Raw genomic sequence first — 24031 nt, forward strand, 5'->3', positions numbered from 1 at the left:
CATCCTCAGTGAGTTATGTTATGGGACCAATTCAAATGAAAATAACTTAAAGAACATGAAGGATAACTGGTACTCTGAGAAACAGAAAGATTAGAATAGTACGGAAGCTTGCTTCTCAGCATGGTCCCTCTATCAGCATTACCTTTTTGGAAAGTGCAGGGGCTTTCAGTGCTGCGATTTTCAAGAGGTGCCAAAAAGTCCCTCAATAACTCAGACAATGAAGATTTTTCCAAATTCTCTAAAATGATGATGATTTTCTTCTTACTGGGAGATTGTTTCACTGGAATCAGACAAGCTATAATAAAAAAGGAAATTCAGTGATTCACGCTTTTGACAAAAATTTATACAAATTGGCAAAACTAAAAAGTCTGAAGTTATAAAGCATTAGCAAAGATGTGGTATAATGGAAATGTTCTTAAATTGCTTGGGGAGTGAATAACTCTGGAAAACTGTTTGGTAATATTTGATATGTTTGAACACAATGATCCAACATTCCTTGTTCTATAACAAGTCTCAAATGGAATCAACCCCCTATCCATCAACAATAGAATAAATGAATAAATAAGAGTATGTTCATACAACAAATAGAAAGCGAACAAATGACAACCTGCACAACATGGAAGACTCACAAACAATATATTAAGCAGCAAATCACAAAAGATTATATACAATGTGTTTTCATCATGTAAAGTTCAAAACAGGCAACACTAAATCTATAATTTAGGTATTCATACGCAGGTAGTAAAACTATAAAGAAAAGCTAAGAAATGATTATCATGAAAGAGTAGTGGTTATTCCCAAAGGGAAGGGTTTGTGATAAGAGGGATGGACCACACAGTCACATTCTGAGAGCTGAGAATATTTTACTTCTTGACCTAGTCAGTAGTTACATGGTTATTTTATTTTAAATTATTAATTAATCTGTAAACATAAGTAGTATGTATTTTAGTATATCTATTTCATAATACAAAAGGCTAAAAGCCCTTTAAATTATGCATATGTAAAATGTTCATAAAATTATGTAGACAGGTGGTGGCTCATGCTGGTAATCCCAGCACTTTGGGAGGCCGAGGTGGGCAGATCACTTGAGCCCAGGAGTTCGAGGCCAGCCTGGGCAACATGGTGAAACCTTGCCTCTACAAAAAAATACAAAAAATTACACAGATATGGTGGTGGGCGCCTGTATTCCCAGCTACTTGGGAGGCTGAGGTGAGAGGATCACTTGAGCCCAGGAAGTTGAGGCTATAGTGAGTTGTGATTGCACCACTGAACTGCCACCTGGGCAACAGAGCAAGACTCTGTCTCAAAAAAAAAAAAAAAAAAAAAAAGTAGGACTTCAGAGAGATAAGTAAATCCCTCTCTCCATTTTCCAGATCTCAGAGAGGTTGAAGTAATTTGACTGTGGTCTCAGAAACAACGGTAAGGGAGGAGTAAAATCCAGGACTTCTGACTCATATTTTCCCATTCCTTTCACTCAGAATAGGAATGGCTGACTTCGTGTCAACCCAAAATGAAAGTTGGAAAAGTAAATGAAAAATTAATATTATATATAGGAAATGAATAAGGGCACAAAACATACTTAAAACAGTACCTGGCACCTACTAGCAAAAACTATTAATATTTTAGTTAAAATGTGTTATATATGGAACTTCCCATATACTAATCAATTACAAAATAAAATCACTTTAGTTTCTTGAAGATTCTAAGACGCCATAGTTTTAGTCAAATCAACCTTGAAAAGAGACCAGTTTAAGATACTTGAGAGTAACATTACCAAATAGTCGACTTTTTACAAATATTCATGATAGCATATTCTCAATTCCTTCTTGTTACTATAGACACAATGCATTTTCATTTTCAAAAGAGCTCCTTGAACATTGTAGATGAATCTCTTCTCAGACGGAAATGGCTTTTCTGGATGCTATGAAAATTTAAAAACTAGAAGGCTAGAAACAATCACAGCTACCTCTCAATCTAGTTGTACTTGTGGAGGGCCGTTAACACTAGCATCTAGTGTGTGTCAGATCACTTTCAACACAGCTGTTCGGTAAAGAATGTTAAAATTCTATGTTTCTTTGGGTTCAAATATTATTTCAGAAATAGATGTATTGTGGAAATATGAGAAATCCGTAGTTGGTTAAAACGACAACGGAAAACTAACAAACATTTTTAATTCAGTGATTAAAAAAACACACAGGATTGATGGTTTATGTATCTGGTTTTCTGTAACTGAGGACTGAAGGTCTCCAGTTTTTCCCTGATTTGTGTTAAGTGCGTTGCCAGTTTAAGTGGCTCTGAAGCTGCTGCAGCCAGCCAGAATGTATCTGAAGGAAGGACTATTTCCTTGCATTTCAACAAATGTTTATCCAATGCCTCTTTGCTACAGGTACTGCATGCTGAGTGCTATGGCATGCCGGAAGTGACTCATTCTAACTGGGGGTGTGTAGCATTTTACTTATTTTTTTGAGACGGAGTCTCGCTCTGTCACCCAGGCTGGAGTGCAGTGGCATGATCTCGGCTCACTGCAACCTCCACCTCCTGGGTTCAAGTGATTCTCCCGCCTCAGCCTCCCAAGTAGCTGAGATTACAGGTACACACCACCATGCCTGGCTAATTTTTTTTTTTTTTTTTTTGTATTTTTAATAGGGATGGGGAGTCACCATGTTGGTCAGGCTGGTCTCAAAGTCCTGACCTTGTGATCCACCCGCCTCACCCTCCCAAAGTGCTGGGATTACAGGGGTGAGCCACCACACCTGGCCAGCATTTTAAACTAAGTTTAAGAAATGGCACTGGCTGAAGAATGGAGGCTGGGCAGGACTCAATTCTAGAAGGGAATAGGGTATCAAATCAAGGTCAGAATAGTTACAAAAGCAACATCATGGTGAGCTCAAAGCTGATCCATATGGCAAGTTGGGCCAGGACTGGGAACTTGGGATGGAGCCACAGGAGTGGCAGGGGGCCCAGCAGTCACAGCTGCAGAAGGCAGTCTGCATTTTCATCCTGAGCTGCATAAATCGCTGGACCCATCCCCAGTGATTCTCAGTGATTCTGATTTAATTGCCCTGTGCTGGACCTGGGACATTGGCATTTCGTAAAAGCTCCCTAGTGACTAGAACGTGCAATCAGGGGTGAGCTTTGCTGATAGGAAGCCTCAGGACGAAGCCAAACATGAAAAGTCGAAGACCCTGAATGTCTTCTTGGGAGGGAGCTGCCGGTTCTGGGAATCAGTGGAAGTCTTTAGGGGGATAAACAGGATTTGACTCCTGCTCTGAGATCCTCGATGGTGCAGAGAATTGGCCGATGAGGAAACAAACAGAACACACCACCTAGACTCTTACTGCTATGGTAAAGGAAAGAGATGATGGGAGCCTCATTCAGGACCAAGGCACAGAATGAAAAGGCATTTTAAGACCGAATCAGTACATCTCAGTGGTTGACTTACTGAGAGGGGGCAGAGAGGAAATACTGGAGACAACTCTGAGGTTTCCACCAGAGAAGAGGGTGAGCGGTTAAGGGAGGCAGAGAGCAGATGACCACGCACGTACTTGGGGAGGAGGTGGTGGTGATGGGTTATGCTTCAGGCTTGATGTGTTTAATGCATTCTCTGATGCCCAGCAGGCGGTGGGGCATGAGGGTGAGGGCATCGAGGAAGGATCCATGCTGGAGATAAAATAAATGACTTTTCAGGCATGCTGGGGTCTCCTGGAAAGAGGCAATACGCTCATTCTCCTGGGTCCACAAGCAAAGACTGTATTGCTAATGACCTAATACATCTCACATTCAATGGACAGCTTGTGCCCTAGACAAAAAGGAGGAAGGGTTGCTATACATAACCGCTGCGTTATCTTTCCACTTCATCTCTGTCTTGGTCTCCCACGAAGTAGCAATCAAGGGTCAAACAGCACAAGTTTCTCTGGGGAAAAGCTTTGTCTTCATTCGCTTGCCTCATCGCCTCAGTTTTTCATTAGTACCACTTTTCCATCTGACCACTTAAGTTCAACATCCTTAGTCCAGGTGGGGCAAAGGTGAATTTCATTTTAGTTGAGAAATAGTATGTGTCTAGTTCAGGTTATTCTGCATAATTTCAGGTCTAAAATATTAACCAGCCACAGAAGCAGGAACTGACCGCAGTTTCAAGGATTACCCAGTCTCTGATCAGGGCTTACAGAGGGGTGAGAGAGGGCCACACACCCCATGTTACAGCTGCAGGGTTCTTTCTACCTATGGCCCAAAAGTCAGCCATTTGAATTCCCTTTGCTTTGTGCTACTTCAAAACACTATTTCTGAAACCAGTCTGCTCTTTTTGACCGTTTTCTTCCAACTTTATAGTCTCTCTCAGCCCTGCTCCTCTCCTGCAGGTCGGTAATTTTAACTGGACACTGTCTTTGTGAGGCTCAGGGCTACATCCCAGTTTTGTACATCCTTATATTAAAAGTCCCGGAGAGTGAATTCTGCAGCCAAACTTACCAGTTTAAAAATAATTAGCGTATCGCATTTCTAAACCCAAACTGCTTTGTGTCTTAGGTGACTGACTCCAAGTCTATAATCTCCCCTTTGAGGATAGAAAACAGCCCCTCTTTTCCACGTGCCCTTAAACCCCGGCTCTGGGGGAACGATGTTCTGAGAATCCCAGTGGGAAGCACAGGACAAGTCTTTAAAGAGTCTCCAGGGATGCAGGGTCCAAGGAGGTAAACTCATTTCTCGATACTCCAATTGTCATAGTCTCCTACTGTTATTACAGCAATCCTATCCTCATGACTTTTACAAAGGAAAGTTCCCTTGAAAAATTCCAAGTATTACTTTAAAATACCCTTCTAGTCTTTAATTTTTTTCTGTTTTACTGTTTACAGTCACTGTAATTTCAAAAAGTATCATCTTGCTAACCCAAGTCCATACTTTATACTGAGGAGAAATTTGACCTAATTCGAATATGCATTCACAGCCTCCTTACCAAATAACAGAGTCATATGACGTGACCCTCTCTCAAGAAAGGGAATATGAGAAGGAAATGTTATTTTAAAATAAACACAAAGCAATTTATGCTAGAATTAGTGCTGTGTCATTTTCTTTGAAATGGTCTTTTGTTCTCTATTATTTTCTTCATTGGCACCGTTTTAATCTCCACTTAAGTTTTAGATTCTTAAAGCCAATTATTTAAAACACTTTTGCTACTCTTCATTTCTGTCCTTTTTGTTCACACCCTTCTTTAACTCTTTTCTGTGACTGTTCCCTGGCTTTCTTCTACAGCGTTGTAGAGAGGAACACACAAGGCAATGTGTGCTGTGCTCAGTGGAAGATAACTTCAGCATTCTCACCCCGTTCAATCCACATAGTTTAAGGCTCTCTCTTTAGAGAAAATAAGGTTAACCATCAGGAGTACGTGTAGAATACCTCAGGAATCAGTGTACTATTCAGTCGTGGTACTTATCATTTGACCACTTTAATTCCTTGGTGAAAAAAGAGAGTAGCTGGTAGATAATCCCTATATGCTCATTATTCTAAATGCTTGAATGGAACAGCCTAAAAACTCCTTTCCTCCATCCAGATCTCTGACTTCTCTAGTCTGTGGCCTCATCCATCGCCCCTTGACTGAAGGATCATTCCCTGCTGCATGCTTTCCGCACAGTGAAAGAACTGACGACACGCCTGTCAATGGATCCTTCCCTCTGGCTCGCAGGAGTTCCCCTGCACTGCTCTGAAGTCTCTGGTGTCCTTATTGATTCTAATTCTCCTCTATGTCTTCATCAGCCTCCAGCCCACAGCATGGGTCCTATTGAGAGGATGGCAGTGGAGGGAGAGTGGGTTTTAGGATATGAGGGTGAACTGTGGCAGGGCAAGGATGAGAGGCCAGTCAACAATGTTCCTGATGTAGATTCTGAGAGCTTTAGCTTTCGTTCTGGAGCCTTGGGAGTATACCAGCAGGGAACTGTCTGAATGGTTTTGTATCCTCCAGTGAGCCCCCAGATACTTTATGGAGGGCCCATGGAGGGAGTGAGACCAGAGGAAATACAAAAGGTTAATGATGAGGCCTCCACAATGCCTTGAACAAGAAATAATAGGTGATAGGGGGAAATGGAGAGCAGGAGGAGGAGACAGAGGAAGCAGATTCCACAGAGCTTAGGGACTGCCTAGATACGGGGAGTGAGGCAGACAGGAAGTGATAATGCTCACCTTGCTAACTTGGGCAACTGCAGTCAAGGTCTTAGCAGATGAACCTTGTATTTGTATCATAGTTTTATTATTAAAAAGTGAAGAAAGATAAGTTACTAAGCTACATACAGAATAAAAATCCTTCTGTATGAATTTTCTTTTCTGCTTTACTGCTTACAATCATTTGCAATTTTAAAAAGTATCTGTCTTACTAACCCAATTCCATACCTTGCACTGACGAATATTTGACCCAATTATAATATGCAGTCACAGCCTCCTTACCAAATCACAGTCATGTGATATGAAGGGTATAGAAGGATTTTTATTCCGCATTTGGAGACAACATACCATTTCCTACTCTTCCTTCTTGAACCTAGAGTGTAGTTTTTTTTTTGTCCTTAGTCTATTGTTCAAACACTTCATTTTTTAAAATCCAAATTATTCTTTGTGCCCAGTCATCAATGACTCCCTTATGAATGTCTGTCTCTCTATCCCTTATCAATGCCTGTCTCTCTAATCTTACTTCTTTCTACCTTGACTCGAAGCAAGTTCTTCTACTTGTTGCCACCTGAATTGAACTAAGAATTCTTTTTCTTTGCCTATGCTATTGCATCAGAAAATTCACCAATTCTTTCAGCAAATAATTATTGACAATTTATATACAAGCTAAGAGAAGAATAAGCTAAAGTGCTAGCCTTCAAGGAGCTCATCATATAACATGTGTGGGACAAGGCAAAACCCCAAATAATACCCTCATTGCCTTGACATACAGTTGGGTGGGGCCCAGAAGTATAAATAAAGTCCACTGCTGTTTACCAGAAGGAGTGAATCACAGAAGCTTCATTTGAGGTGTCCTTAAAGTATTTCAACAGAGGCTTTTTCTACAGTTTCCAGAAGGGCAGGGACTGTGTCTATTTTAATCACTAGTGTATAACAGACTACTCTGCATCACACCAGTCACGTGGTAGCCATGGTGTCTGTGGGATGAGAGGCGTTTACGTGTTTACTCCTTAATTCTAGTGGAAGCTGCAGCATGAGCAAAGACATGCAGAGTGGAAAAGCAAAGGATACATAGGGAAGAAACCTCCTATTCTGCTGGAGCATGGGTATCTATGTTAAAAGGGTCAGATCAGCAAACTGGGTGGATGAATGCCCCAGAATAGAAGGCCTTGAGCAGCATCGACCTGGTGCACTGGGCAATGGAGAGATGTGGAATGGGGAGGGGCAGAAATCACAGGGATTTTCATCAGAGGTCTGCTGGCCTGTGAAGAATGTTCAGGGAGGAGAAACAAGAGACAGAAAACTGTTTACGTAAAAGCTAGGAGTTTCAGGAAAGGGGGGCATAAAGTAAGATGGTGCTGATGGAAATGGATTTTAAAAAGCAGATTGAGCCTGACTAGCAGGATGTGACCATGGACTGTGGGACGAGGGTGAGGGGCCCACAAATGAGAGCAACTGGGGTTCCATGAGGTTCTCATTTGCTTTTAAAAATTAGAATAGTTAGCAATATTGAAAGAACAAAACCCCAAAGTTTTTACATAAAAACCTGGATTTCTGGCTTCTTCCTAAAAGTCACAAGACCTGACGACACTGGACCTACAATTCTGTCAGCAACAAACAGCTGGTTCCGAGAGCTGCTGCCCCTCCTAGAGATGGGGGCATGCCTCCCTCTCCCTGCAGCCCCGCCCAGCCTGCTTCAACTCTTCCTGTGGCTTGTTGATACTTGGGGGCATTGAGGTTTTCAAGCCTGCCAGTGAAATCTGAGTTTCCAGCGTGGGAGCCAAGAGACATGGGCCACTCTCCAAACTGGGAAATTAGGAAGAGGAGCTCTTTTTAAGAAGATGCCCACCGTAGATCTAGAAATGCTGAGTTGGTCACCTTTGCATCCTTCATGATCCTGTTCATTGCACTCCAGTTTTCTTAGCTCTCTAAGCTTAGAGCAGAATTCAGTCTGTGGTTGCTATCTACTCTCGCAGGGTGAGCACAAAATACTTCAGCTTCTTACTTTGAGAAGAAGCGAGACTGAAAGTTGAAAAACTGTAGGAGACTTCTGTTAGACAACAGGGAAAAAACATATTTTGGCACTGGGGCATTAAGGCCAGTAGTGATTAAGGTCAGGCTTAGGAGCTGGAATGCTGGGATTTGAGTTCCATTTTATGTTCTTCCGTGGGATCTTTGGGCAGGACACTTAACCTTTTATCTCAAGTGTTTTCATGTTTATAAATCAGGGATGGGATTGTATCTGCCTTAGAAAGTTGTGAGTTAATAAATGCAGCGTTTAGAATAGGGCCTACATGGTGAAACTCCATCTCTACTAAAAACACAAAAATTTGTTTGTGTGGTGGTGAGCCCCAGCTACTTGGGAGGCTGAGGCAGGAGAATCGCTTGAACCAGGGAGGCAGAAACTGCAGTGAGATGGTGCCACTGCACTCCAGCCCTGGTGACAGAGTGAGACTCTGTCTCAAAAAAAAGAAAAAAAAAAAAAAGGAATAGGGCCTACCAGAGTAAGAGCTTTAAAAATGTTAGCTATGATTAGTAACATTATCAGAAAAAACAGCTTTCTGTAGCTAACTGTCACTAATTTCTAGCCCAAGACTGGCCTGTGTAGTATAGTGATATTCAGATTCTACTGGAATTTTCCTGCCCCTAAAATGTGCTTCTAGGTTTGTGGTATCCTCAGTGAAATCCTCAGTGCTTCCCTAAACCTGCCTCTTAATTTCATTTCTTTTTTAAAAAATTTAAAAAAATTGTGGCTACATAGTAGGTGTATATATTTGTGTGTATATAAGGTGTTTTGATACAGGCATGCGATGTGAAATAGTCACATCATGAAGAATGGGGCATATTTATCCCCTCAAGCATTTATCTTTTGTGTTATAAACAATACAATTACATTCTTATAGTTATTTTACAATGTACAATGAAGTTATTACTGACTATAGGTACAATTAGTACTGACGATAGTCACTATCAAACAATAGATCTCATTCATTTTTTCTATTTTTTCCAGTACCCATTCACCACCCTGACCTACCCCCCAACACCCCACACTACCCTTCCCTGCCTCTGGTAACCATCCTTCTACTCTCTATCTCCATGAATTCAACTGTTTTGATTTTCAGATCCCTCAAACAATGAAGAACCTGTGATGTTTGTCTTTCTGTGCCTGGCTTATTTCATGCAACATAATGATCTCCAGTTCCACCCGTGTTGTTGCAAATGACAGGATCTCATTCTTTTTTATGGCCGAATAGTGCTCCATCGTGTCAATGTATCATATTTTCTTTATCTATTCATCTGTTGCCTTAGAAAGTGCTGGCTAGGCACGGTGGCTCACGCCTGTAATCCCGGCACTTTGGGAGACCCAAGGTAGGCAGATTGTTTGAGCTCCGGAGTTCAAGACCAGCCTGAACAACATGGCGCATTCTTTCTCTACAAAAAATACACACACGCGAATTAGCTGGAAGCGCTGGCGCGTGCCTGTAGTCCTACCTACTCAGGAGGCTGAGGTGGAAGGTTAGCTTGTGCCCCAGAAATCAAGGCTGCAGTGAGCTGAGATCACGCTACTGCACTCTCTACTGTGGGTGACATAGTGACCCTGTCTTAAAAAAAAAAAAAAAAAGCACAGGTAATTTCTATCGTCCTAAGCCTGGGCTACATTTGCCCTGGCCACAAGATATAGAAACACCCCTCTCCAATAAAGAGATTTTGAATTTGCATTTCAACCTATCCTCCAATCTTACAACTGCTTCCTTTGCCCCTTCCCCAGGGGTCTCTGTGGCTTTGAGCCCTAGGAGACTAAAGCCTGGTCCATTTCAGTTTTGTGTCAGAGTCACTAGTTATGCTATTCTACAGTATGCAATGCAGGGTAATGCTAATTCCACCTGTGATGAAGCTTGGGGTGCTAGACCCTGGAGCCTAAGATTGAAAACTCATTAATAACATTACATTAATAGACATGTTTGATCCTGGTGCTGCTACTACATAGCTGTGGCAAATTACTGGACCTTTCTGTGACCCTTTCCCCACCTTTGAAAGTAGAAATAATGCTACCTACTTGCATAGGGCTGTTGTGGAGACTGAATGAGTTAATTAGTGCATGTGATGTATTTCACTAAGTGCCGGTCAACGGCACAGCAAGAGTGAGGTAGAGAAAGTGGTTGGCCCCAGGTGCAGCACTAAGGGATGTATTGGTTGTAGAGAATTTATGACTAATCAAATTTACTAAAAAATTGATCTGCTGTGTATCACCACCATGCTCGGGCAATTCTAAACAGCATCAAAGATGTGATACCTAGTCCAGCTAGGGTGAACTGCTCCTACCACCTCCTCCCTTGGTATACCACTAGTGCCAGTAAGACAGTATGTTAGCAACAGTTAATGATTCACAACAAAAGATAACAAAAAGAAGAAAAACATGCAGGATGCTCAACAAATGCAACAATATGCACATGAAGATAATTTGTGCAAGTGTTTATCCCACAGCTGCTGAATAATTAAAGTTATCTTAAATGTATCCCCAAGCAACACAGAGTATTTCCTTGTAATGGCATCATTGAAGAGCACGCCTTTAGGTTATCACAGTCAATTTGCTGAAATGTTCTTACCGCTACTGATGAACAGATCTAGCAGCTGTTCCTTGGAAAAACCAGCATCTATTTCAGCTCTCACTATTTCACAGGAGAATCCCGCAGCCATTTGTCTGTGCTGTGATAAGAAAATTGGGTGATTAGTTCTACGCACTTGCCAATTTCAAAGAAAAGGAGATGGTAGACAAGTAACCAATACCTTCAGGCAGAGTGCAAGCTGATGTACTATGTAGTCTTGCAAGCTTCCTTCTGGGCCATGGAAAATGACATTATGATATTGCTCAACCTATTAACAAACCAAGAAGAGACCTAGGGTGAAGATGCTAAGTTGGGAAGAGAAAAAAAGTGGTACACAAGTGTGGAATCTTTTTTGATTGTCCTCGTACTTTCAAAAGATTAAAAACAATATTTTAGAGGTTAGTTTTTTTCACTGGACACGTGTACTCTCATTTAAATGTGAAACATGGGCAAAGGGTACTTAGCAAGAGCTGACACTTTATAAAAACACACATTTTTTTCCCTCTATTTTCTACAGCGAGGGTCAGCAAGGTAGCTGAGAAACAGAGTTCCAAGTTCATTTTGTCCCTTCCAGAAATTCTGTAACTTTTCCTGTATTATCCTTTGCAGATGTTCTTTATGTGGAATTTTGTCAATGCTTATTTAGCTTTTTAGTGGTTAAAATAGTGCATTTCATTATGGAAATTTTGGTAAATATAAAGAAGAATAAAAAATTACTGAGTGTCAGCACCCACAGTCACCGTAAATATTTTTGTTTCCTTCCAGTTTTTTCTTTGCATAGTGGCTGTGTGTGTGTGTGTGTGTGTATGTGTGTGTGTATGTTTAAAAGATGGGTATGTGAGTGTAATCTTTTTATAGCTGTTATATATCAGAAAATGTCTTTGTGTTGACTTCTTAGGTAAAAGATGTTTACCTTCTTAGGTAAAACTCGGATCAACTTTATATATTATTCCATTCTGGAATTGAGTGTTTTAAAGAAATCTAGGTAGAGATGGATCACATTTGCTTTGTCAAAAAGAAATTCTCCTGCCTGGATGCTTATGGATATTTTTTTTAACCTTTATCCACGTGTATAAGGATACCTCGCCCGAGAACATGGAGATTCAGCAAGCACTTGGATGGAAAGACAATTATCATCTACACAGGGCAAAGGCAGCGATGTCTTGAAAAAAATGTGGAGAGGAAAGTTAGCCTCCCACTTCTGTCATTCGAGGGCGGACACCCCTGCCCCCGCCCAGCACACAGGCTTGGGAGACGCTTTCTTAATGGAAAGCAGGTCTTGCAGCAAGGTCTTGCAGGAAAGGACAGGTGAGGCTCCAACCTAACTGATACAACTGATATTGCTCGCATGTGAAGACTGAGCCACCCGGACTTAATGGGAGTTTTGAGTTTGCTCTCTCTATAATCTAGAACAGGACAATGTAAGAACGTGTGTGTACATCTCCGAGTTGTCTCTCTCGTACTCTGATGAGGTTGTCCCTTTGAGATCACAGGAAAAGGCCCATCCTTTATGGTAGCTGGGATGGACTTCTGTGAAGACAGTAAATATGCTCCAGTCCATCATTACAGGGAGGCAGACTGTGGGATATAAAAGGAAGGCTTGAAGAAAAGTTCTTAGCATAAGAGATGAGGTAACTTTTTCCTTACCCGGGGCCTTTAAGACTTGAGTTTTGGGCCGGGCGTGGTGGCTCACGCCTTTTATCCCAGCACTTTGGGAGGCCAAGGAGGGCAGATCACTTGAGGTCAGGAGTTCGAGACTAGCCTGGCAAATATGGTGAAACCCCATCTCCACTAAAAATACAAAAATTAGCCAGGTGTGGTGGTAGGCGCCTGTAATACCAGCTACTTGGGAGGCTGAGGCAAGAGAATCGCTTGAAACTGGGAGGTAGAGGTTGCAGTGAGCCAAGATCATCCCACTGCACCCCAGCCTGGGCAATGGAGCGAGATTCTGTCTCAAGGAAAAAGGAAAAAAAAAAAAAAAAAGACATGAGGTTTAGCCTGTAAGGAGACTAAGGAAAGTTGGTGAGCACTTCTGGGAAGTGGAGGAAAGCCAGGCATGACCACCAGGAGTCAGACCATGCGCTAAGGGGGCGGTGATCCTGTAAGGGTCTCCTTGATGTTGGGCTTGGGACTGGGTTTTAGGCTCTGAAAGACATCATGTCTGGTAGCCTCCAGTAATATTCTCTGAGTTGGAATACTATTCAATTATTAGTATGCCTTCAATAAAAGGCTTATGGTAAAGGTGCAGGCAAGGACCAAACCTGGAGCAGGAACTTCCCCAGAGGCACAGGAAAGAATACCCTAGAAAGTGCTGCTGAGGTTCTGCCTCTAGGCAGTAAGGCAGTGGGGCCACAAGTCTGCAGGGGTACATTATTATTAAACAATAAATAATTATTGAAGAATAATACATTTCCATTTATACTTATGAGATGGGGAAGCCTGGGCGATATACAGATTGTACCTGTCATTAAAAAATATTGCCCAGATATGTCTAGTTATAGCCTCTTTCTCCCAATCTTAAATAGAACATGGTAAGTCCTTTTGATATGCATAGTCAGAACTTTTTTGGATTAGGAAATTTTCCCCCAGTTTTTTGGTAATTTCTCCTCTTCTAGTTCTCTTTATAATGAACACCTATAATGCTTAAGTTCTCTGTTTTCTGCGAGTATGTCATCTCACCTCATCGCTACAGCTCTGTCCTCTTTGCATTGAGAGAGCTCCTCAAGTTAGTCTTGCACAACACACAAAAGAATATTCACGATCTCACTTCTGTTCCCTACAGTCAAGTGCAACTTTATGCCATTGCATTTTCAATTGTTCTTATAGTTCCTTACCTCATCCATCTCCTAAACTTTTCCTTGTAATCTAAGCCCAGACTCTACTATGACTTCCTTGCTCTGCTTTCATAGTCTACCACCTTGCATTCTGTAGACTAAGAACATAATTTTCCCAACTTTTTCTGTTTTTCCTAGTTGCTGTGGTCAAAATGTTTGTGTTGCTTCCCCTGGTCCCAATTCATATGTTGAAATTCTAACCCCCAAGGTGATCGTATTAGGAGTTCGGGTTGTGAGGAGGGATTAGTGCCCTTATAAATGAGGCTAAGGGGAACCCCTTGCCCCTTCCACTACTTGAGGATTGAGTGAGAAGGTGCCATCTATGAACTAGGAAACAGGCCCTCACCAGACACTGAATCTGCTGGCACCCTGATCTTGAACTTTCCATACCCTGGACTGTGAGAAATACATTTCTGTTGTTTATAAGCCACCCAGTCTATGATATTTTGTTTCAGCAGCCTGAATGGACTAAGACACTAGCAAATAATTTCAAGGGTGTGTTCTTCCCTGAGTTTGCAGACTGAAAACTGATCTGCAGTATTCTTCCATAGGTATACGGTTATTTTGTTATTATTTGTTTAAGTGCTATGAAACCAGAGGAAGAATTTTGCAGGAAAACAGGATGTGTGGACCACCACTGGCTTCACTCACTGTCCACAAATTGGGTGGCTGAATCTCCTTTTTGGGTCAGTGGGTGGATGAGAACTTGGTGTCTGCAATTGCTGGTTAAACTCCTGGGTCTAGCAACGGCTGCAGTGGAATGAACTCCTGCTGTCCGACACCACAGATAATGCATGAGGATAAACCACAGTCCCAGGAAGCGCCGCAGCCCAGCAGCTCCTGTCTCCATCCCTGCTGAGGGCTTATGGAGAATCCACCTCCTAGGCTGTAGCACAGTTTCACTAATCCCCATCAACTTTTTGTCCAGGTATTTCTAGGACCCGCAGTCTTCAGACGGATGTGGAAAGGCCTCCTGGGAGTGGAGGAGAATATCATAGTGCTGCAAAAAGCAGAGACTATGCAGTAAAGGATAAATGCCCAATTTTCTAACTGGTATATATATATATATAATTTTTTTAACCACCAGGAAGATGGTAGGGGAAGGATGATAATGATTTCCTGCCTAATTTCAGGTAGGCCTCATATAAGTGGGACTAATACTCTATTACTCTTAACAAGAGTAGAAAATGCTTGCAGATTCTTGCTGAAGAGAGACCTCAGTTCTATTTTTCTGTGACTGTGAGGTTTTGCCAATTTTCAAAAGTACTTTAGTGGGAAATTGTGTATTAGGTACACAATTTGCTAGCCAGGTGCAATTTTAAACCAGAGCTTTTGAGCTTTCTAAATTAATCCCAAATTGCTATGATTTATTGGGTAGAATTTTTTTTCACAAGTCATGGATTGTTTCACACCAGTGAATCAGGATACCGAGTTTTAAGATTTACTGAAAATAAACAGGCTAAAGATTTTCAAGATTTACCCCTGAGATTTTTCAACTAGCGTGGCTATTTAATCTTGTCTCATTTCTGAAAACAAGAGTGCTCTATTCATTATGGCTACCCTGTCAAACAACTGCCTAGACTTTCTTAAGACTGATTTTGGAATCAAATAACATAAAGAAACCCAGTTTCATAAAGGAGCTGTCTTTAGTTTCAACACTTCATTTGTTCTCAGACTGTAGGTTTTTAGGAAACACATGCAGGAAACATTCAATTTCAAATTTCATTGAAAAGGCCATTCACTAGAAGTAAGCCCTTTGCATTTACATAGTCTAAAGTCCTTCACGGGATAAAGTAGAAATGTAAATAAATAAGTGAATTAGGTAGGTAAAGAGAAAAACAAATGGATATACTTCCAGATTATTCATACATTTTAATGCATGCATTTCATTAGTAGGTTTCTCTTCATTTCAGGTATTACCAATTTTTTGTAAATGGTATTCTGTTATCTCATCAAATGATATAGTCGCATTGGTTACCATTTAAATTCTGAACAACAACAAAAATGCCTCAATTACTGGGAACCTGTTACTCTATCAGAACCGGGGCAAACATGCAAAGCTTTGCTAAGACATTACATATTGTTTTGAAGTTATATTATATTTCTCCAAATATCAAAATCTTGGGTATAATGAATATATATACTCCATGCTTCCAGCAGAGGGCTCTAAAGATAGATACACAGGCAGAGTTTTTGGGGAAAGAGGGGTATAAATATTCTAATTGTATTGAAAGGAGATCTGTTCTTTGAAAAAGATCAAACAAAACTTTTAAAATTACAGTTTTAATTGTAGTTACCAGAATTATCCCCTAAGTGCACATTTATAGTGTGACATTTCTGCTTATTGGTAAAGGGACACTGGCCTCATTATCACAATTGGTACCAATCCCTTTTATTCTTGTGTCTTCACAGACTATTCAGGAAGCTCATCACATGTCAATTAGTGCTTTGTGAGCCAAACAGATTCTGGATTAAATGGAAACAAGTGACCTCAACAATAGACCATGCATCTCTATTTTTTCCCTCCACAATGCTTTCCTGCAGAATGGGGTTTACCAGAAGAGCTGTGATCTCCACTACTGTTGATGTGGCACCTGTAATGTGTTTGCAGAGCTGTGGCATTTTAAAGCAATAAATCCTAAGTTTTGTTTGGAGCTTCACTTGTCATACATAGTCTGAGGAAAAGCAGCTTCTGTCCAGAGACAGTTCTAGGCCAGCTTGTGCTGACTAAACAGAAAAGAAAAATAAAAGGGCACTATAGAGCCAATAAAATTGGGATCGTTAAAATCACATGCTCTATAGCTACAAATTTCATTCCACCCACATCTGACACCTGATTTTACATAACTAATTTACTTGTGACTTTAGAGCCACTGATGACACAATTACGGTCTATTCATTAACATAAAATTTCCTCAAACAATATTGGTACATCCAGCATTTGGAATACAAAAAACTGGAATTCTTCATGGTAGAGAGCATTTTAATCATTTGCTGAAGTCCCTTTTAAAGAATAGGTATAAGAGTAATAGGAATCTAAGAGAAATTACAGTTCACATACATAGCAGACTTGGTTACTAACTTCAAGTATAGACAGGTCCCCATTTATTGATACAGACATAATAATTTGGGTATTACAGCTATTTCAAAAACATAAAACTATAAGATGGAACTTTTAGACATAACTGCTCCCTTGTCAGCCAGCTCTGGAACTCATGAAGTTTTTCTGCTTTAGACCTTTTCTGGGCTGACACTTACTGCCCAGGATCCTCTTCCACTATTGCCACGGAAGCCAAATGTTCCACTGGTGGCAGAGCCACCTCTTCCTCATATCACGCAACCAGCTGCTTCCCACTTTCACTAGGACCTCACCCAGGCTTGCTCCTCCCTTCCCTGAGAAAGATCAGGTAAAACCGGGCCTCTGCTACCAGGGTTGTGGGATGTCTTAGACACATAACCATCACTTACAACCTTATTTTTATGGGAAAGTAGCGAATTTATTTTGGGAATGGATGGAGAATAACTAGGCTCTCCTAGTGATGATTCTCAATGACTGGCACGGCACATTTTGGAGTGAATGAAAAATAGGTAGAAGAATCTGTCAAGGATCCCATCCAGGACATTCACAGTCTTAATTTTAAAGGAGCACTCAGATCAAGATGATCGAACTCCAGCATTTTTTCTAATGTAATACTTATTCATAGTCACCGAATTATTATAATACGAGGTTTCAAATAACCTAACAAAAAATTGCAACTGGTTAAGAGAAACGTTTAAGTTAATGCAAAAAATTCAACAATTACAATAAATTACTAGTGATTCAAAACTCAATTGGGTTGAATATTTCCTCTATTAAATCAAGGGTAGAGATTTAAAATGTACTTGTATTATTTTTAACAATAAAAGTATTTAAAAATAACATCATTTTAAAAAACAGAAACAGAAACCTGATCTAAAGTCTTCACTACATGTGGTTTTCTGCATAAGGGTTTTAACACATGCATTTTAGATATTTGCATAAATAGTAATGACTGGTACTGCAATGCTTAATCAATAGGCTAATAACCTAGGCTAATAAACTATGATTACATGCATGAGTAGGCAGAAAGGCTAGTTGCAACTCCGTGGGTCTCACCATTTAATTGCTGGAGACGCTGGGTAAATTACTTTGAGTCTTTGTTTATTTACCTGTAAAATGTAACTTGTATGGGGTATCTATCTCACAGAAAGATTAAATGAGATTATTCATATATTTAGAACAGAGGTTGGTGTATAACAAATGCTCAATAAAAAGTTAACTATTCAAAAGCAACTATCATCAGAGTGAACAGACAACCTACAGGACGGGATAACATTTTTGCAATCTATCCATCTGAGAAAGGTCTCATATCCAGAGTCTACAAGGAACTTAAACAAATTTACAAGAAAACAAACAAACCCATTAAAAAGTGGGCACAGGACACGAATAGACAATTCTCAAAAGGACATTCATGTGGCCAACAAACACATGAAAAAAAGCTCAACACCACTGATCATTAGAGAAATGCAAATCAAAACCACAATGAGATACCATCTCACGCCAGTCACAGTGGTGATTATTAAAAAGTTCAGAGGCAACAGATGCTGGCAAGGTTGTGGAAAAAAAGGAACACTTTTACACTGTAGGTGGAAGTGTAAATTAGTCCAATCACTGTGGGAGAGTGTCGCAAATCGTCATTTATTTTTAGAGGCAGAAATATCATTTGACCCAGCAATCCCATTACTGGGTATACACCCAAAGGAATATAAACCATTCTATTATAAAGATACACGTATACGTATGTTCACTGCAGGACTATGGATAATAGCAAAGGCATGGAATCAATCTAAATGCCCATCAATGATAGACCGGATAAAGAAAATGTGGTACATACACACCAAGGAATACTAAGCAACGATAGAAAGGAATGAGATTATGTTCTTTACAGGGACATGAATGGAGCTGGAAGCCATAATCCTCTGCAAACTAATGCAGCCAACAGAAAACCAAACACTCCATGTTCTCACTTATAAGTGGGAGCTGAATGATGAGAACACATGAACACATGGTGGAGTGGGAGGAACAACACACACTGGTGCCTGTCACAGTGGGGGTTGCGGGGAGGGAGAGCATCAGGAAGAATCGCTAATTGATGCTGGGCTTAATACCTAGGTGATAGGATGATCTGTGTAGCAAATCACCATCGCACATGTTTATTTAATAAACCTGCACAAGTACCCCGGAACATAAGATAAAAGTTGAAGGTAAACAAAGTCAACTATTACTACATTTGTGTATCTACTGTATAGATTTCCAACAATTCAACACACATCAATGTGCCTGTAGTTATTTGTGGAACTGGGAAGCTATGCCATTCTCTGGCTCAAATTTCCCCAGTGGCTTCCTATCCACTTGGAGTAAAATTAAAATTTTTTGCCATATTCCTGCATGATCTAGTTTCTGATCATTTCCCAGACTTCACTGTCAACCTAGATACATTTGTATCTGTGGTTCCCTGTACCTCAAACACCCTCCACAAGGTGACTCCCTTCACTTCATTTGTTTTTCAGTCCAAACGTCACTATAGTAAGATCTTTCCTGATAACTCCATCTAAAAATAGTGCTTTCTGCCTCCGCTTCCACCCACTCTTTATCTCCTTGTCTGCTTTATTTTACCTCACACTTGTGTTAGTGCTGGTCATCACATTACATATGCATTTATTCATTTGATTTTTTTTTTAAAATCTGCCTTCCTTACCACTAGAAGGCAAACTCTATTAGGCCAGGGCTCTATCCTCAGTTTCTAAAGCATTACCTGCATTTAAGAGGCTCTCAATAAACAGCTGTGAAACAATTGAAATAACAGGACACAAAAATGCATAACACAGGGCCTATGCTCTTAAGGGGCTTATAATTGTTTATGGAAGAGAAAACATTCACAACCACTATCATATATTGTTGTCTCAGTCACTTTAAATTTTGCAGTGACTGCTGAAATAAGCGATACATTTTTATTGTATTCATTCAAGAGTTAATCGTTGGATTAAAAAAGCCTTTTATGTACACTCACTGAATTCAGAATAGAATTAACAACAGGGTTTGGTCTCTGATTTGCTGTTAACTGGTAGTAAAACTATGTCTTATGTATAAGGGGGCACACCTATAAGTGTACTTGGAATATTTTACATATAATGTGACTAGCAGACATTTCATTTTCCAGATTTGCTAGTCAACGCTAATTTGCAGTTATGTTTTATCATCTTAATGGAGGAAGGAAAAGCCCTGGGTCAGAACCTTGCCTTGTATGGAGAAGCTGAGAATGGGGGAGGAGAGAGGAGGGAGTGGTTCTACCAGCTGATTCTACTGAGAGCCTGAGGCTAACATTCCTGAAAACCAGTTGATCACACCCTTCCACCTTCAGGTAAGCCAAGTAATGATATAGATCTCTTTCCTATCACAGGCATACTTTGATGCTTTTAGGAAGGGGGACAAAGAGTAAAGCAAAGAAGTCAAAGTATCTGATTCAGGAGAATCCACCTTTTCTACATTGTGAGGCTTTGAACGTTTCTCTGCTACTGGGGCTGCTGGTACAGCCACAGTTAATTCTAACTTTGAGCCTGGCTAGATGATCAATGGAATGGTTTTGAATACTTCTTTTCATAAGGAGTGAAAACAAAGGCATCAATTCACAGTCTATGGAAACAACTTTTGTCAAGGGTCATAGTTTCAACTCATTTATTTAAAAAGGTCATCTAAATTAAGGCAGCAAGCAAAATTATTTTTTGATGTTTTATACCGGTAGTATTAGTTTTAGATAGATCTCATACACATCAGAGACTTGCACAATTCTGGCTTCATCACTTATTAGATGCACGACTTTGAGCATTTTACCTCTCTCTGTTCAGTCTCTCCATGTATAAAATGGATGAAATTATCTCATAGGGATGTTTTGAAGGATAAATAAAATAAATCATAACAGCACTTGGCATATTGCATGGCATGTAATAAGTATGTAATGAAGGCAAAGCATTACATGTATCCATTTTACATTTATAATTTGCTACTTTCTTTTGATGATCATATTCTTCTTCTTCCTTTTAGTAACAGACCATCTGGTTTTAGGTGGGTGCACGATTGCCCAGGAAAAGTTTCCACTTCCCAGCTAGGCAGCGACAGGTGTCTTAAGTTCTGTTGAATGGGATGTGGGCAGGAATGACACATGCAATTCCCCTGAAAGGAAAGGCTTGCCCTCCAGGCTGTCTCTTTCCAGCTAGGAAATGGGAGTGGGAGTGGTGACTACCTTTGACCCAGCAACACAAACAACATCCCAGGGAAGAGTGGAGCAGGGAGAAAGGGTGCTGAGATCCTGGGGAGGTCACCCTGCCACTTCTCCCTCCCCAGGCCTCTCACCTGCTGGGACTTACATGTTTGAGAAAAATAAACTTCTATCCCGTTTAAGCTGTAATTATTTGGTTTCTGTTAAAGTGGCCAAATTAACCTTCTCACTAATGCTAGCATCTTTACTCAATTTTAAGTCATAAAAGTTTATAGTAAGACATCTTAATATTCGTGGTCATTCCCTTCCATACTGATCATCATTTACTTGACAGCAAGTCCTTGTTAAAGGAAGACAACCTGCTCCTGCCCAAATTATAACACTTCACAGGTCACAGGTGGCCTCTGGATCCAGGCAATAGATACCCGGATGACAGTGACAGACATCCAGACTATGTAATTGGCAGCCTGACAGGGAGGGGACTGGTGGGGAAGGCAATGGTGTCAGAGCACAGGGCGGGTTTGGAGGGCTTGCACTCCTCCTTTAAACATAAAAATGGGCCACCCAGTTTTCCAGTGGCAGGGATGGGAAACACAGGCCTCCACTCAGCAGTGTGCACCTACCAGCCTGAGATAGTTCTGCATCATCTGGAGAGGGATCATGGAGGCATAAGTCACACTACTGAGGCAGCCCTCTTGAGGACCTGTAGGAAAGGACAAAGAAGAAAAATGGGCACTCCTTTATTAAATATAAATGATCAAAATACAACAGAATCTATCATAAAAGAGAAGTGTGTTTTTTGACTTATGTAGGCAGAGCTGACATTTGGCCAGGAGGCACCAATGTGCCTTTCTGTTGTGAAAATATTGTCACACTTTGTTCTGGCTGATAAACTGCCACTGCTCCTGACCTCCCAAGAGCTCCCAGCTGCTCCTTCCCCCGCCCCCTGGGATGCCCGCCTACCTCCCAGTAACCACAGCCAGGGCCTCCAGATCCCAGTCCCAACACTGTGCCCAGTATCTGCTGATTGCTGGGCTCAATGTTTTACAGTTCATAAGTAAAAGTTATCAGAGATCATTGCAATCTCAGAAAGCTTTGGCCTTGGCCTGCATTAGGTCCATTGGCGATACTCCGCCACCCCTCCCCGCAAGTTCTGCCATTCTCTCAATACATTGTTTGGGCCTAAAGCAATTTTCTGGGGTGGCCACACACTTTTCTTTAAACTTCAGTAAGTCCAGTTCAAGTAATAAAATAAATATTTATTAATTAAGATTGAATTTTCAGACTCCATTCCCAAGTATGGGAAATACATGATGAAATCCATAGCTGTTTAGCATCAAGGGCTGAGAAATTGAGTATTCCTATACCACATAGCAGTAGCATGACCTTAGGCAAGAACATCAATCTCTCAGAGCCTCCATTTCCTTGGATATAAAATAGGGATAAGCAGAAATGCGTACCTCATTGGGTTATGAGAATTAAATGATTTGATACTTATGCTATAAACAACAGGGTCTAGTACATAGTAGGTACCCACTAAACATTAGCCTGTACCAGTTTAATAATCCTATTAAGCATTATTAGGCACAATAAAAAAAGACATTTCTCTTTTAACACAGTCTCTGTCACTCTCTTGTCAGCATGCCAGTTTGGCCTCTGGTTTATTTCCAATGAGTGATGCAATCAGAATGACAGGAATCAATGATCCAGACAGACATCACCGTGGGTGTCAAGAACATAGCTTTTGAATTTTCCTCCCCTTAATCAAACATTTCAAAAAACATCTAATTACCTAGTGGTGGAAGTCACATGTGCGTGGCTAGAAGACATGGGATGAAACGTGAAGATTTAAGAACCGGTGCTCTGAGGCAGCCATGAAGCAAATACTCTTTAAACGTTACCTTAGTTAGGGACATCCTTACCTGACAAAAGCACAGTGATGTGCTCTGCCTTATTCTTCCTCATAAAGTCCCACGGGGACTGCGTGAAGCTCTGACCCACTGACCATGGCACATTTCCTAGTTCCAAAAAATGAAATAAAATGTCAAGGGCAGCTTATGAGTGATTTTCCTCACAAGCGTAAAACATATGCTCTCCTCTGTGAGAACCTTAAGGAATCCAGAGCTTACATTGTCAAAGGCACGTACGAAACACATACAGGGCCACCCAAGGGGTTAGCTCCCTAATAAAATTCTTGTTGAAGGTTGAAAGGAAAGCTTTCAACCTACAGACTTCTCCAAAGCAGCCCATAGGAGGGATTCAGGGAGAGATCTAGAAAGCAAATATATCCACTCAAATATTTCTAGGGTTAAGCTCTTAAGAACAAAGCTGACCATAATCTAAAACTGTTTCAGAGTTCTTCCAATGCTTGTTTCTCAAAGCTTAAGCACTTTGGGTGAGATATCAGAGCATTTATGATCTGGTCCCTGATCCCCTTTCCAGCAAATTTTTAGATTCCAGAAAAAAAAAAAAGTAGATAATTTCAGGTGCTCAGAATAAGGCAGGCCCTCTCCCATTGCGGGCCCTCTGCTCACTCTTGTTCTGAAAGGGTGCCACTCCATAGGTATCTTCCGTAGGGGGTGATTGGTAATACGTATTTGTTTTCATCTCTAACTTCCACAGATCAATTCCTGAATATCTATTCTCAGCATGCCTCCAATATACATGCACATCCACCTGTAATTCTGCTTATCTGCTGACCTGAAGTTCCTTTCATGTAGCTTAGGTTATGAATCCAGCAAACTCACTTACATACACACAATAATAACACTAATAATTACCAGTTATGAAGTGGTTACAGCACGGCACTAAATTAAGCCCTTTATCCACAAAACTCAATGATTTTTGGATGTGAAATGCTACTAGGGTGCTCGATACCCCTGAGACAAGCACAAACACTGCAATACTCAAGCCTTAGCATGCACTACTCACAGAAGTAAACTTATCTGCTGGCAGTGAATATCCATCTGCCTTTGTCAGTTTCCACATTAGCTGAACAAAGGCTGATGGAGGGCCATTTCCTTCAATACACAGTTGACTGACTTTGTTTATCAGACCCCGGGCCAGAACCATATTTTGAGTAATACTTCATGTGTGGACAAAATGTGTTCCTAAGAACTGAATCATCTCTTAATGCAATTTTAAG

At 40.8% G+C, this 24031-nt stretch overlaps 1 protein-coding gene across 6 annotated transcripts in view; it reads right to left on the reverse strand.

The window, feature by feature from the left end:
- The window catches only part of CTTNBP2 (cortactin binding protein 2), a 163211-nt gene that overhangs the window by 24211 nt on the left and 114969 nt on the right, over positions 1 to 24031 (reverse strand). For all 6 annotated transcript variants that reach the window (XM_007982696.3, XM_073009300.1, XM_038004441.2 and 3 more), the window contains 5 exons: positions 22809 to 22904; positions 21510 to 21589; positions 10939 to 11025; positions 10758 to 10857; positions 143 to 295 (listed from right to left, as the gene is read on the reverse strand). In XM_007982696.3, the coding sequence (XP_007980887.1) occupies positions 143 to 295; positions 10758 to 10857; positions 10939 to 11025; positions 21510 to 21589; positions 22809 to 22904 (516 nt within the window). The remainder of the gene's footprint in view (positions 1 to 142; positions 296 to 10757; positions 10858 to 10938; positions 11026 to 21509; positions 21590 to 22808; positions 22905 to 24031) is intronic.

The sequence above is a fragment of the Chlorocebus sabaeus genome, chromosome 21 (genome assembly GCF_047675955.1).
Source record: "Chlorocebus sabaeus isolate Y175 chromosome 21, mChlSab1.0.hap1, whole genome shotgun sequence".
NCBI lineage: Eukaryota > Metazoa > Chordata > Mammalia > Primates > Cercopithecidae > Chlorocebus > Chlorocebus sabaeus.